Here is a 13,840-nt window from a genome sequence, read left to right on the forward strand (position 1 = left end):
TCCTCCCCCACACCTCCCACCCCCTTCTATCACCATCCTGGAGCACCCTCCAGATGGCTCTTCCTGTTTCCACTAGGCACTGGTCCTCTTTCTCCTCTGCACAGCAAAGGGGTGGCTGTCTCTGAGGTGATCCTAAGGCCGACATTCCATACCCTGTCCTCCATACTCTTCTGGCCACTTTCATTCCCTCTGTCCAGCTTTTGCTCCTTCACAGAATCTTCCTTGGGCACTCTGGCTCCCAGGCCCTCCTTCCTACCTGCTCAGGGTCCCTCAGCCAGTTCCTCTCTCCTACACCTTCCTCTTCCACACTCTCTTCATCCTGCAAAGCTCCCCAGTATCCCTGACTTCCTTTACCTATCTGACTCCTTCATGCTTTGCCTCACTGCCCAGAAAGATCATGGCCTATCTGGGCACCTTTGGGGGCAACATTGGGCCTCAAGGGAGCCAGAAGGAGACAATGAAAGGGGAAGGAAGGTAACAAAGAGCCAAAGAGTTCCTGGGGAGGGGGAGGGAGTTAAGGTCCAGGAGCAAGGGGTTGGGTGGGGTCATGGAAGAAGAGAAGGAAACCGAAGAGTGTTGCCTGAGAGGAGCCAGGTGGGACAGATAAGATGAGGCAAACTGTATTGGGGATGAGAGAATAAAAGAATGGAGGAAAGAGTTTGAAGGAGTGCTCCAGGGAAATTGGATGAAGAGAAAACAGAAGCATGAAAAGGGAGATAAAAATAAAGTAGGAGAAAAGGAAGAAGACAAGCAAATGAGCAGAAAGATTGGAGGTGATACGGTGGCAGGATTGGGAAGCAAAGAGGGACTGGCATGGAGCAAGAATGGGGAGGCAACAGGGGCACAGATGGGAAAGGTGAAAATACAGGAATGGAAGATGATGGAGGAACAAAAATGGAGTAAAGAATGAGAGGGGATGGACAGACAGAAACAGGAAGTGATGAGGGTACAAGGATAGGAAGGGAGAGAAGTGCAGAAATGGGAGGCCACCTGGCTACAAAGCGAGAACTGATGAAGGCACAGCGATGAGAGGGAATGGGAGCATGGAGGTGTCAGAGAACCCCGATGGGAGGTGATGGACATGGAAGGTGAGGAGAGACGGGCACAGAGGGGAGAGGACATGGATAGGAGGACAGGTATGTGAGGTGTTGGGAGCACAGGGATGGGATGAGATGGGATAGGATGGGATGGGATGGAGGCACAGAAATGGGAGGTGAGAGAGGTACAGAGATAGAGGTAATGGGGCTACCCTCTGAAAGGTAATGACAAGGTGCAGAGATGGGAAGTGATGAGTAGACTAAAGTGGGAGGTGAGGAGGTCCCTGGGATGCAAGTGACAGAAGCCCTGAGAGGGAATGTGGAAGGACTGAGGTGGAAAGTGATGGGGCTGACATGAGATGAAATAAAATGTGAAGAGGGCCAGATGTAGAAGATAATGGGGAGGACAGAGCTTGGGAGTGATGGGGGCACAGAGTATGGAGGACAGAGATGGAAGATGACAGGTACAGAAGTGAGAAGAGATGGCATGCAGAGAATCTTAGGTGTCTAAGATATGAAGGGATGGGGGGCCTGAGATGGGGCTGAGGGAGGATGGAAATGAGAAGGTGATGGGGTCTGAGAAGGAAGGTGAAGTTTTCGATAGATGGTTATGAGGGGCAGAGATAGGAGGTGATTGTAAGTGGACAGCGATAGAGGACTGACAAAGGAGGGGAAGCCTGGAAACGGGAAGTGCTGGGCCTACAGAGGTGAGATGCTGGGGGTCAGAGGTAGAGACAGAGCAGAGATGAGGGGACATGGAGGGGAGACACTAGAGATTAGGGGAACAAGGATGGGAGAATGGCGGGACAATGGAGTGAGTTGGGAAGTGATGGAAGGCCAGTCATGGGAAAAGAAAGGAAGGTTGCTGGAGGGATGGAGGTAAAACAGAGACATACATGAAGAGGTCAAGGAGGAAGAGACATGTCAGAGGCAGAGATGACAGTTGTGACAGAGGTGGGAGGGAGGTGAAGGGGGAGAGATGACAGACCAGCGATGGAAGGGTGAGGGTGAGGCAGAGGTGGAGGCAAGACAGATGGAGAGATGATAAGGGGCCGAGATGGAGGAGGTGATGTGGAAGAGAAATGGAAGGCAGAGCTGCACGGAAAGGATGAAAGGACAGACAAGGAGGCGAGGGTAAGGAAGTAGAAGGAGATAATGAACCAGACCTAGGGGTAAGCAGGTTTAGGTGAGGCCAGGAAGCAAAGTGCTGAAGACAGAGATGAGGGTGATGGGGGAGAGGAGAGATGGAGGCAAGGGTGGGGCTGAGATGATGGGAGCTGGAGATTGGAGGTGAAGGGGCTCCGGGACGCAAAGCAGAGGGGCCGGGCTCGGCGTGCACAGCTGGGGTGGGGCCCGCGGGGGCCCAGCTGCGCACACGGGAAGTGCCCCCCGCCCCCGGGCCAACCGGGTGGCCGGCATCTACAGTGCCACTTACCGTGGCCGCCGCGGGTGAGGAAGGGCATGCGGTTGATGGCGATGGGCACGGTGCCGTGCTTGCTGTGGAAGTGGTGGACGTGGTGGGTGGTGCTGAGGCTGGAGGAGACCCGGGCCCCTTCGGCCGCCCCCAGCAGCAGCAGCAGCAACAGCGGCAACAGCGGCAGCAGAGGTGGCGGCGGCGGCGGTGGCGGCGGCGGCAGGGGCCCAGCCAGGGCCGGGGGGCGGCGCGGGCACCCCCCCGGCCCGCTCCCCCCTGGGGGCATTTCGGCCCGGGGGCGACCGCCTCACAGCCCCATGGCCGGGGGCGGGGACGCGGGGCTGCGCAGCCCCGCGAAGCCCCCCTCCGGCTCCGAGCTCCGGAAGCGGGGTAGGGATGAAGCGGAGGTAAACCAGGGCCCAAGCCTCGGTCCGGAGCCAACAAAATCAACTGGATCCCGCCGGGAAATCGGGGGTCCGCGGAGCGGCAACGCCAAGGTCCAGGATGCCTGGGTCCATCGCGAGGAGCTAGGGGTCTCTCTGCATCCCGGCGGGGTCGGAGCGGCGCAGAGGGCCGTCAGAAACCCGGGGGAGCGCCCGGGGGAGGGGGCATGGTGCCGAGTGGAGAGGGAGGGGAGCGCGGGGGCCAAGCAGGGAGGGGAGAGCGAGGGAAATCCTGCGGAAAAACCGAGCCGGGGAGGGGGGCGGTGCGGGCTGGAGGAGAGAAGAGGGACGGAGGCCTGGTTCCCCCGAAAGCGGGAGACCGACGGCGACTGGGGCCGGCCGCGCCGCTGCTGCCGCTGCCGCCCGACGGAGGCCGGGGGAAAGGAGGGAGCGGCCGGGGGAGGGGGGGCGGGAGAAGGGGGAAGGGAAGCAAATCCGGGTGATGGGGGGAAGAAGGGATAGGAGAGGAGGGGATAGGAGAGGAGGGGAGCGGGGCTGAGCCGAGGCAAGGCGCGAGCCTGCGAGATTCCGGTGGAGAGATGGAAGCAGCGAAGTGTTGCTGCAGAGGCTGAGAGGGCTGGAAAGGAGAGGGAGGGAGGGAGAGAGGGAGAGAGGAAGGGAGGGAGGGAAGGAGGAGAGCGGAGAGGGGAGGGGAAGCGCGGGAGGAGGAGGGGGCAGGGCGGAGGGACCAGAGCGGCTCCCGATCTGCGGGCGGCGCTGGGCAGCTCAGCCGTGCGGCACCTGGCTAGCCCGCTCGGCGCTCGCCTCTCCTCTGCGCGCGCCCGCCCCTCCCCCGCGCCTGGACGCGCGCGCTCCTCCTGCACCCCCCTCCTGGAAAAGGGACCCTGCTGAATAATGGAACGGGATTGAGGCTAACAAGAGAGGCCACTTTCTTCCTCCCTAACCACCCCACCTGGATGAACCCCAATAATGCTCTCTGGCACAGCCTGCTGAGATGCCGCCGCGGCCACCTCTGCACGCACCCCTCGCAACGCACGTGCACACTGAGATGTGTATCGGCTTGGGTATGGAGACATCCACGTGCCCATACGGGCACAGTGTGCGGGTAGGCACACAGGCTCAGACACATACATGCATGCATGTGCTCACAGACACTGGCACACCAACTCATTCTCAGGGGAGCATATACACATGCTCACGGGGCATACATGCGTGCACACACACGTTTGATCACAGGACATGAATGGCCAACACACACACAGACATCCCTGCCCCCCAAGCTCACCCTCCAAAATAGGATCCACAGCATATAGTGCACCCAGAGCCTTCGAGGTACTCAGGAGTAAGATATGCCACACATGTACAACTCCCCACCACCTCCCCAAAAAGCTGCTCCCCCAGCCCCCTGCACAAGCCTCTCCTGGACTCCTCCAATCCTTCCTCTCCACTCCCACTGCCCCTCCCCCAGCTCCAACCTCTCCCTCCATGGGGGTATCTAGAGGACACCTGCCCACTGAGTGTCCCATTTAGGACAAAACCCTTCCTGGGCCACCTATGTCAAGCTGAGGAAACCACTTCTCCTTCAGGATGCCCTCCAATTGGGATCTGTCCCCCAAACTTTTGGACGCTCTGGAAAGCACCTGTGACCCCAGAGGTAAGCACAAAGAGACTCCTTTCCTGTCACCTGGTCGTCACCCGGTCGTATGCACCAACCTGCTCGGACAGGGGAGAGAGTGGGAAGGCAGAGGGTAGAGGAGGAGGGAAAGGAGGAGAGAGGTGGATAGGGCACCTGGAGGAGCTGAAGAAACAGTGCAGCAGAGTGAGGAGGAGGGCTGGGTAAGGAAAGGACAGGAGGCAGGGGTGGGTGAAGTGAGAAAGGGGAGAGCTGGGAGAGAGGAGGCTGGGAGGGGCTGCAGAGAGCTGGCTCCTGTTTATTGATTCTGAACTCCATTTGGGAGCAAAAACTGTCACCACGAGCCCCATGTGCCACCCCCAGGTCCAGGATGCAGTCAGGACCCAGGACATCTCCCTAGTGCTGCTGCCAGTCCTCCATCCTACTACATGCCAGGGCTGGATTTGGCCCCCAGGCCTTTAGAAGTGAAGAAGGCAGTCCTCAGAGGCACCCAGAGGAGGCTTCCGGTGGTGCAGGGCCCCGAGCCGTGCAGTGCTGAAGGAGAGACTGCACGCCAGGAGCAGGGCTGGGGCCCCCAGAGGCCACGTCCTCCTGCCCTCTCTATCCCGTTCTGGGGCCCCTGGATCTGGAATATAGACTGACACAGCTCTGAGCAGGCAGAAAATTTATGGTCCCACAGGGAGGGAGGGAGAAACCGGTGGCGAGAGAAAAGGAAGGGAAACCGCCTAGAGACCAATCAATACCAGTGAGTGGGAACTGGAGAGAGATGGGGGGGCCAAGGCTGAGAAGGGAGGAGGAGACATAGAGGGTAAAAAAGAAGGGAGAGACAGAGGTATGCAAGAGATCAATAGAGGCCGCAGAGATGAACAGAGACAGGGAAGCAGAGATGGTAAGGAATTGACCGCCTGGGAGAGGCAGGAGACAGGCTCTGAAAACCAGAGGAGCAAGCAGGCCTGATGGGAACACCTCGGTCCCAAATCTCAGCCCTGGGAAGAGTCTCTTTTTAGCTACCCTTTCTCATTTCATATTCTCTTTTTCATTTGCTGTCCAATTTCGTCCATCTCATCTTTTCTCTCCTGTCTTCCCAGAGCAGACACTCATAAGCCTTAAAGGAACACAAAGTCCCCTGCACCCCCAGGAGTAGTCCCCATGTCACAGATGGAGAAATTGAGGTGGTAAGTGGGGAAAAGTTGTTCTGAAGTTGTGACCTCTCCTCACCCTATTCTCTCCTCCACCAGACAGCTCCACCCCCCAGCCCCACCCTTCAGAGGACAGGCCCTGCTCCTTCCACCTTTGCCATTTCCACCCTCCTTCCTCTCTTGAAACCAGGGCCTGCCTGCGCCCCCAGGGCCTCCCACGGATGAAAGCAGAGCTAACTGAACAGGTCTCTCTGCTGGGTTCCTGCCTGACCTTGTACAACACAGGGCCCCAAGAAGACGTGCCATAGAAAGAGAGCATGAAAAACCAGAGACAAGCTAGGAAGGAGGAGTAGCCCTGGGAGAAGAGAGGATTGGGCCCCACTCCCAAGATTCCTGCCCTGCCCTCCAGGGGCAGAGATCTCAGCACTACCCCAGAGCCAGAGCTCAGAGCAGCAGCACACTGAGCCCTGTGTGGCCCCCAGGTTGCACCCACCTTGTCTTAGCTCCACAGCTTTGCAGAGACCAGTGCTTGGGGATGGTGACGCCTCCCAAGATGCGCCCTGCTCCCCAGCCCCAATTCTCCCTCCCTCCCACCAGCCTGGAACCCAAAGAAGTTGCTCTTCCCATCCCTGCTGAAAGGTGGTACAACCCCCACTTCCCATCCATCTCATGCCCCCTTTCCAGAAGGCTCCGCTGTGTGGGAGTGAAGCAGTGGCGACGGGCAGCAGCGCTTCGTGATCCTGATTTCTTCCACCCCAGGCAAGAGGTGCCCACCATGGGTACCACCACCACCCCCCCCCCCGGGGGGACTAAATGAGCAGCAGGGAGTGACAAACAGTCAGGCGCACCTAAGTTCCAGCCAAGCTCTATCATCAACCCTCTGTGACTTGGGGTGAGTAACTGCCTCTTACTGAGGTCTGGGTTTCCTTATCAGTTAAACACAAAGCCCACTGCCTTCTCTGAGGATCAAATTAAAAGGGCCTTGTAAGCAGCAAAACATGAAACTATTAGTGGGGAGTGTTACTATTAAGCAACGAAGTTACTATCATCTCCAGATCTGTGCAAAACTGAGTTAGCTGGAGGGGAAGAGATCCAGCCACAGCCAGGTCTCCATGCCTTGGCAGTCAGGGCTGGAACACCCTCAGCTGGCCATTGTCTGGAGGCTTTGGAAGGCACAGAGAGCAGCAGGTCAAGTGAGGAAAATCTTGCGAGACAGAGTGGGGATGTGGTGGTACCCAAGGGCTGGACATGCCTAAGAACACAAGGAAAGCACTGAAGGAGATGGGGTAGACATTTTTTTCAAAGGGGAAAGAAAAACTAACACCACCCAAGAGCTCCTGGACCCAGTAGTTTTCTCCTGTAAGAAACTCAGGACTCATGCCTAGGTGATGCAGGTCCCGCAGCGTGGTATGGAGGCAAAGACACTGACCGGAGTCTCACCCCAAATCTGCTATGAACTACCTCCAGAAATCGACTGTCCCTCTCCAGCCGTATTCCATGTCTGTAAAATGGAGACGCTCCATTGTGTGTGTGTGTGTGTGTGTGTATGTGTGTGTGTGTGTGCATGTGTGTGTTTCTTCCCAGGCAGCTGACTTTTCTGCTTGGTCTCTCAGCAGGACCCCAGGGAAGATGATTCAAGCAATGCTGAGGGGGGTGCACTCTGCCCACCCACTCCAGCCCAATCATCCAAGGGAAATGCCAAAGCTACCCCACAGAGTAGAAGGTTGCCTCCCCGCCATTCCTGCCTCAGCTGCCCTCCCTCTGCATGGCTCTAACCAGCTGTAGGCCACCAACCGCTAAGGACTAGGAGCTGCTGCTGAACCTGCCCTCTCTGGGGAGGGGCCTCAAACAGAATGCAAGTTGGCAATCAAATGTCCAGCCTAGGAGGAAAAGAACCAAGCGAAGACAGTAGGGAGTGACCTTGTGGCTCAAGGGGACAAACTGCAGCTGGGATTATTAGGGAAGAAAGAGGAGCCCATTCAGGGAAACCAGCTGTCCAGCAGCCTGGCCTCCTGGAAGCCTCCAGAGCCTGTCCTCTGGGGTGTGGTCCTGCTCTCAGCAGGAAATAGATTCCCACTTCATGCCCTGAGGGCACCAAATGGGGTGCAGGTTGTTAACAGCCCCCCTCCCTGTGCAATAGTGTGTCTGTGTGAGATACAAGTACATGTAAGGCCATCACCAAAACCACACAGGACAGCAGCAAGTTCACCCCACTGAGGCCAACACCTTTGGTTTTGGGTGAAGGGAGCAGGGTCCCACCAGCTGAGAACAAGGAGGAGAGGCCATCTATCAGTGGGTTCCCCCAGAGCTTCAGGCAGCAGCAATCCTGCACAGCCCTAGGAGAAAGACCCTATGAGGGGACAGCAGGCCACAGCTCCCCTGGGACTCTGCAGACAAGGGATGAGAAGGAAGCAAGCAGCTCAGCTCCTGAATGCTCAGAGGCCCTGTTTCCTCCCTGGCAGCCCCTATGGCTGGGAATGGACCCTGGTCCCCCCAAACCGCCCCCAGCCCTCCCAGGCACTCACGATCATTGCAGACAGGGCCTCCATAGGAAGTCATGGTGCAGTCGCAGGTGAAGCCATCCCACTGCTGCAAGCAGACGCCCTGGTTGGCACAGGACTCTTCAGTGCAGGTGGTGCTGGGGCCTGGAAGGGGCAAGAGAAAGGAACACCCCTGGCTCAGCCAAGCCTCCTCTCTCCCCAGGAGGTGCGGAAGCTTCAGAGCCAGGCAGAGAGGTCCTACTCTGAGCTCTGCCTGGCTGAAAGGGCCAAGTACTGATGAGAGGGATTGGGGCAGAGGGGTCAGGTCTGCTAGGCTTGGCCTTGGACTGTGACAAGGGGCCAGGGTGTGAGACAACAGGGAGGGCAAGTGACCCTTCACACACCTGTATCCCTGCCCCAGAACTGTGGGGGCAAGCTCCCATAAGGCCTGAGAAGGAAGGCCCGTTTGCAGAGCAGAGGCTACCTGCCCTGGTCTGCCTCTGCAGCTGGCCATCCTGTAGCCAGTAGGGCCATGCCTCACTCCTCCACTCTCCACTCACCATCACAGCCCCTCTCCACCTGCCCAATGCGGTGCAGGGCGTCGGCGATGAGGTCTGGGAGACGTCCGTTGAGGTCCACTGAGGCCAGGCAGCCCTGAAAGCCATCCCGGGAGGCCACCAGCTTGGGCAGGTTGCTGAACATATTCTTGCTCAGACCGCCAATGTACAACTCCCCTGCAAAGGGAATGGGTCAACCAAGGCATCCAGGTCCCCATTCCCCTCCCAAGACAATGGCATCTGGCTGTCAGGTCCTCCCACCCCTCTCAGGCTGTCTGTGTTCCTTCCCAGATTCCAGGTCCCTGACAGAGATCCAGAGACCTGCACAACCCGCACCCCACCACACACTTCTTCCTTCTCCACTTTGCCATCTGCCTGCTCCCCTCCCAGAGAAGCCCAGATGCCTGGGAGAGTGGGGGCTGGGGGACAGCTGGAGGAACCTGCTCTGTGCTCTCTCCCACACATTTGATTCCAGTTCCGGCCCGTAATCAGGGCCTTTCATAGATGCGCAGCCCGATCCCCTCCACCCCCATTCCCTCCCTCCCAAAGTTTCCCATTCCCAGAAGTCCTTCAAGCCTTTCCCAACTGTTGGGCTCTCTCCTAGGGAGTTCAAAGCCCAGCTCCCTTCCCCCAACAACTAGGGCTTGGCCTTGGGACTCTAGGAAGTTCGCCTCTGCAACACCTGATCCCCTGCCACAGAGCCTAACTCCCTGGAATCCCTGGAAGCCCTAGCCAGCCCACAGCCGAGCTTCAGTCAAGACACTGGTAGGTCTGCTGCCCTGGCTACCGGCTCAGTACAACACAAGACCCGCCAAGATAACCCCTGGGTTTGCTGCCACTTTGGATTATCTGTGACACATCGCCCCCTTCTGAGAGCAAGGGGAATTCACAGCACTATGTCAAGAGATCTGACAGATCTCAGATCTGGGGGAGTGGGGCAATTAGTTCCATGGTCTCTGAGGACCCTCCCCAAGCTCTGACAGTTTGAGGCAGGCTGATGCCCAGGAGTTCCTATGGGGCTGATGGCTGCTTTGGGCATGTGCAAGAAGGTAGATCACATTGCCCTCAGTAGGCTCTGGAAAAGCCGCATCTTTCCTGTCCCAATGCTCAGGCCTTAGCTCACCCTCCTCTTCCCTGATCTCTCAGTCACCCATTCTGGGGGCAGGCAATGACTGCTTCAATGACCACTGAAGAGGCCTTGGGGAATGTGGCACCCTGATGTGACCCTGAGCACACCAGGGAAGCCTAGGTCCAAAATGTCTCCAAGCTAGCCCAGCCAATGCCCAAGACAGGTGACTCAGGGACTCTAGCTCCTGCTACGTCCTCTGCCCCATAGCGTCTACCTCACCCAGGAGGATGCTAAGCTCCCTACTCTCACTCCAGCCCTCAACCAACACAGGCTTCTCAACCTTGGAGGCCCAGGAGGTCCTTGGAGGGCCTGGGCTACCTACTCCTAGCTCTGGAATGAGGCCACCAAGCACCCTGTGAGACGCATCCTGCAACCAGGCTTTCAGTGGTGAGATGCAGACTCACAAGAGAGCCAAGCAGAACTTGGACAGGAAAATGTCAGGCTGGACATAGCGGAGACAGAGAAAGAGAGGTGGAAACTGGAGGCAGGGAACCGAGGGAAGCAGCATCGCAGGAATGGGGTGATCTCGCTGGGGTGAGGGGTATCTGGGCTAGGGCCAGGCCTTCTCCAGAGGGCCCAGCCCCACCTTTGAGATCGAGGTTTCGGGCGCCATTGGAGTGCTGCGTGACAGTGCGGGAGTCAATCTTGAGCGTATGCACGTTGCCTGGGTCCCTGGACACCACCACGTTGTGCCACTGGTTGTCATTGACTGGTTTGTCTGAGTTCCCCTTCATCAATGACGGGCCATTCCCCAGGTCAAACACGTAGTGGATGTACCTGCCCCACAGTAGGGAAGAGACACTGGGTCAGGGCAGGGGTGATGCTGGGAAGGTGGGGTGAGGAGGAGCTATGGCTGGCAGGGGTCCTAGGTGCCATGAGAAGAAGGGATTGAGAGGGAGACCCCAGAGGAGAGAGACCAAAACCAATGGCAAGAGGGCAATGGTGTGAGGTCCTGTCATGGGGAGAATGTAAGGAAGGAGGGCCACCAAGGAGCTGGCTCTTGTGACACAAGCTCAGAAGAGGAGCTAGAGGGGAGAGGTTTGTGGGTCAGCAGGGTCCTCTGGAGGCAGGGACTGGGCTGTTCTGGGGTGGGGTCCCCTAAGGCAATGGAGGGGCAAGACTGACTTCTGCCTGTAGAGAAGGTGACAGTGGACAGAGAACAGATATAACAGGGAACTCTGGCAAGGAAGCAGCTGGGGGGTCAGCAGTGGAAGAGGGTGTGCTTCTCCATCTTGGCTGAAGAGGGAGCCTCTTGACTTATGGTCAGGGACCTGAATCTTGGCTTGTGATCTGGGGGGATCAGACACCTCGGCCAGTAGCCGGGGGAGCTGTATGTGGTTCAGCAGGGGGAGGGGGCCACCTCCTTGACAGCAGTGCAATGCCCAGCCCCTTACCCCTTGACCAGCTCGATGACAATGAAGTCATTGCCGTTGCCCGAGTTGAACAGAAGAAGTCCATCAGGGGCCGTGGTCTTGAACTGGAAAAAGAGGTGCATGGAAGCATAGGCTTGGAGCGTGGCGAGTGCCAGGTAGCTGCTGCGACTCTTGAAGGTGACGGGATCGGCCACGATGGCACGCAGGCCAAAGCGAGCATTGAGCTCACAGTAGGTGATGTCACCATCCTTGCACTGGTCCATGTAGGGCTGGCCATTGAACACCAGCCCACTCAGATGCCCGATGAAGTTGGAGGGCACCACGGAGATAAACCGCCGCTCCGTCATGATGCCCGTCTCAATGTTGTGGAACTCCAGCCGCGTATGGGCTCCTGCCATCTGTCCTGCTCAGGACAGGAGACCAAGATGAGGGGGATGGCTTGGGGCAGGGCTGGGGCTTGGGTTCCCAGGAGCCTCCCCTCCACAGGAGGGCCACCCATGAGTGACATCAGCAGAGATGTCCTCGGCTAGGCACTAGCAGCCAGCACAGCTCCAAGAGGAGTGGCAGGACTCGCCAGTCAAGAGCCAACAGGCTGCCAGGGGAATGCTGCCTACAGGGAGTTAAATCATTCTTGGGGTCCAGATGCCCATAACATTGCACCCCTGAAGGAGAAACGGCAGAGGCAGCTCACCAGAACACTGCCCTAGGAACGGCAGCCCAGGCAGTGGTCACCAAATAGAACAGGGCCAAGCATAGGTCACTGGAGATGTGTCCACCTCCCTGGGCCCAGACCACCTACCCTCCACAGTCACGTTGTCCACAGACAGCTGCAGGCTCTTGCCACGCCGGACCACCCTCACCGTGTGCCACTCATTGTCATTGAGCTTGTGCCCCGCAAACAGCGTCTCGGGGCCTTTACCTGCGGCACCAAGGGGGGAGTGAGTAGGGCACCTATACGTGCTCACAGGTGACTTCCTATATCACCTTGGACACACAGACAGCCTCCCCACCCCCGCACATGCCACACATGAACACATACATGACCAGTGGCTCATATCTGGCCACACAACACACCCATGAATACAAGTACACACACTCATGGCCTCCCATCACACTTGGAGTCCATGCACACGCAGAGCTTTTACACCCCAGTCATACATCCACTCTCAGGACTGCCCTTTGTGTGACTTCAGGAGGTGCCATGCACATAGAATACTAAGTGAATGGTGCCTCTGGAGTTGTACCCTGAGGCCCTGCACACAGACACCCACACCTATGACCAACATACTCTTCTCCCAGATTCCTAAGGGCCTTCAGTGAGTGTGGCCAGAAGCTATATTCCCAGTGTATAAACACAGACCTAAAACTTTCAAAACTTCACACAGTACACAAATGTAAATGCGAGCCCACAGCTTCAGCCTCCACATGGACACCAGCTCCTCCATCTACAATGGGACCCGATGGGACCTTTCTACATACACATGCCTGGTTAACGTCACACACCAGGTCACGCCACCACACGTACTGTCCATAAATATGCAGGATGGCCAGAGAGGGGAAGTTTCTGTTTCTTAGGAATTATGGCCATTTACTCAAGACCAGGATTATCAGCTTCCGGAGTCTAAAACAAAACATACTTATCTTTCAAATGCTGCTGGACTTTGCAGCACTCCCTGGTCATCCCTGGCCCCCCCGGTGCTCACTCCAGCACGCACACAGCATGCTATGCACACATGAAGAGCAGGGCACCCAGCACACACAGTCTCTCTGCCTGGGCCTACCACATGCATGTGCTCCCCCATGTGACCCCAAGCCACACCATGCAGAAACACCCTGAGACAGAGCATTGAGCCCAGGCGCACTGGGATGCCTAGAGATGTCCACCTGCTCACTCTCCATCTCACCCCTGCTGAGAGCCCTCACTGTCACCACAGAAGGAGCCCCCATTTGGCAGAAACTCACCCCAGCTGACACAGTAGCTGAGGAGGGCTCCCTTCCCACCCTCATCCTCTTTCCCGCATCTCTCGCCTTCCCCCTTGTGGCCAATTCTGGAGATGCAGCAGCTTATTCCAGCCCCTCTCAGACTCCTCCCTGCCAGTCCGTAGGACCTCAGCATATCCCGCCACAGGTGCTACCCAAGACTCTGCCCCAGCCCTTGACGTCTACCTCCTCCCCACCCTCCTGCTGACTTGGGCAAAGGGTGTCTTTGTCTATCCCTTCCTAGACCCAGTGAACATCCTGACTGCAGGCCCTCCCCAAGCTCTCTTTGGCTCTGCTTCATTTGGTCCCTCCTGCCTTCCACAACCACCCAACCTCACCCTCCTGCCTGCACCTCTCCCCACACTCAAGGCCCAACCCCCATTCCAGCCAGCAATTACGGCTTTTCTTCCTCCCAGCCTCCCTCCCTAAATCCCAGCGTCCAGCATCCCAGTCCCCTTGGGTCTCTGCAGAAGAAGAGGGAAGCCACTTACTGGGTGCGCAGCCGACGCGCAGGCAGTCTGGGGGGGCCATGGGGCGGGCAGAGGGGAAGGGGAGACAAAAAGGTAAAACAAGTTTTTTTTTTTTTTACATCCTTCACAGGGAGGGGTGTCTGCGGGCGGGGTTCCCCCCAGGGCCACTTTCCGGGGACCACGCGTGCCCAGGTGCCCTCTTCCCTTCCTCAGTTGGACCCCTG

The 13,840-nt window shown here is 57.7% G+C and overlaps 1 protein-coding gene across 28 annotated transcripts in view; it reads right to left on the minus strand.

Annotated features, from left to right (window-relative positions):
• Positions 1-13,840, minus strand: part of NRXN2 (neurexin 2) — a 116,412-nt gene that overhangs the window by 33,939 nt on the left and 68,633 nt on the right. For 11 of the 28 annotated variants that reach the window (XM_030811088.1, XM_030811080.1, XM_030811079.1 and 8 more), the window contains 6 exons: positions 13,638-13,664; positions 11,966-12,094; positions 11,188-11,569; positions 10,380-10,570; positions 8,668-8,841; positions 8,153-8,272 (listed from right to left, as the gene is read on the minus strand). In XM_030811088.1, the coding sequence (XP_030666948.1) occupies positions 8,153-8,272; positions 8,668-8,841; positions 10,380-10,570; positions 11,188-11,569; positions 11,966-12,094; positions 13,638-13,664 (1,023 nt within the window). Of the gene's footprint in view, positions 1-2,472; positions 3,473-8,152; positions 8,273-8,667; positions 8,842-10,379; positions 10,571-11,187; positions 11,570-11,965; positions 12,095-13,637; positions 13,665-13,840 lie in introns of those variants that run through there. The other 17 variants (XM_030811076.1, XM_030811101.1, XM_030811087.1 and 14 more) reach the window with 4 other exon arrangements.

Source organism: Nomascus leucogenys, chromosome 4 (assembly GCF_006542625.1).
Source record: "Nomascus leucogenys isolate Asia chromosome 4, Asia_NLE_v1, whole genome shotgun sequence".
Lineage (NCBI taxonomy): Eukaryota > Metazoa > Chordata > Mammalia > Primates > Hylobatidae > Nomascus > Nomascus leucogenys.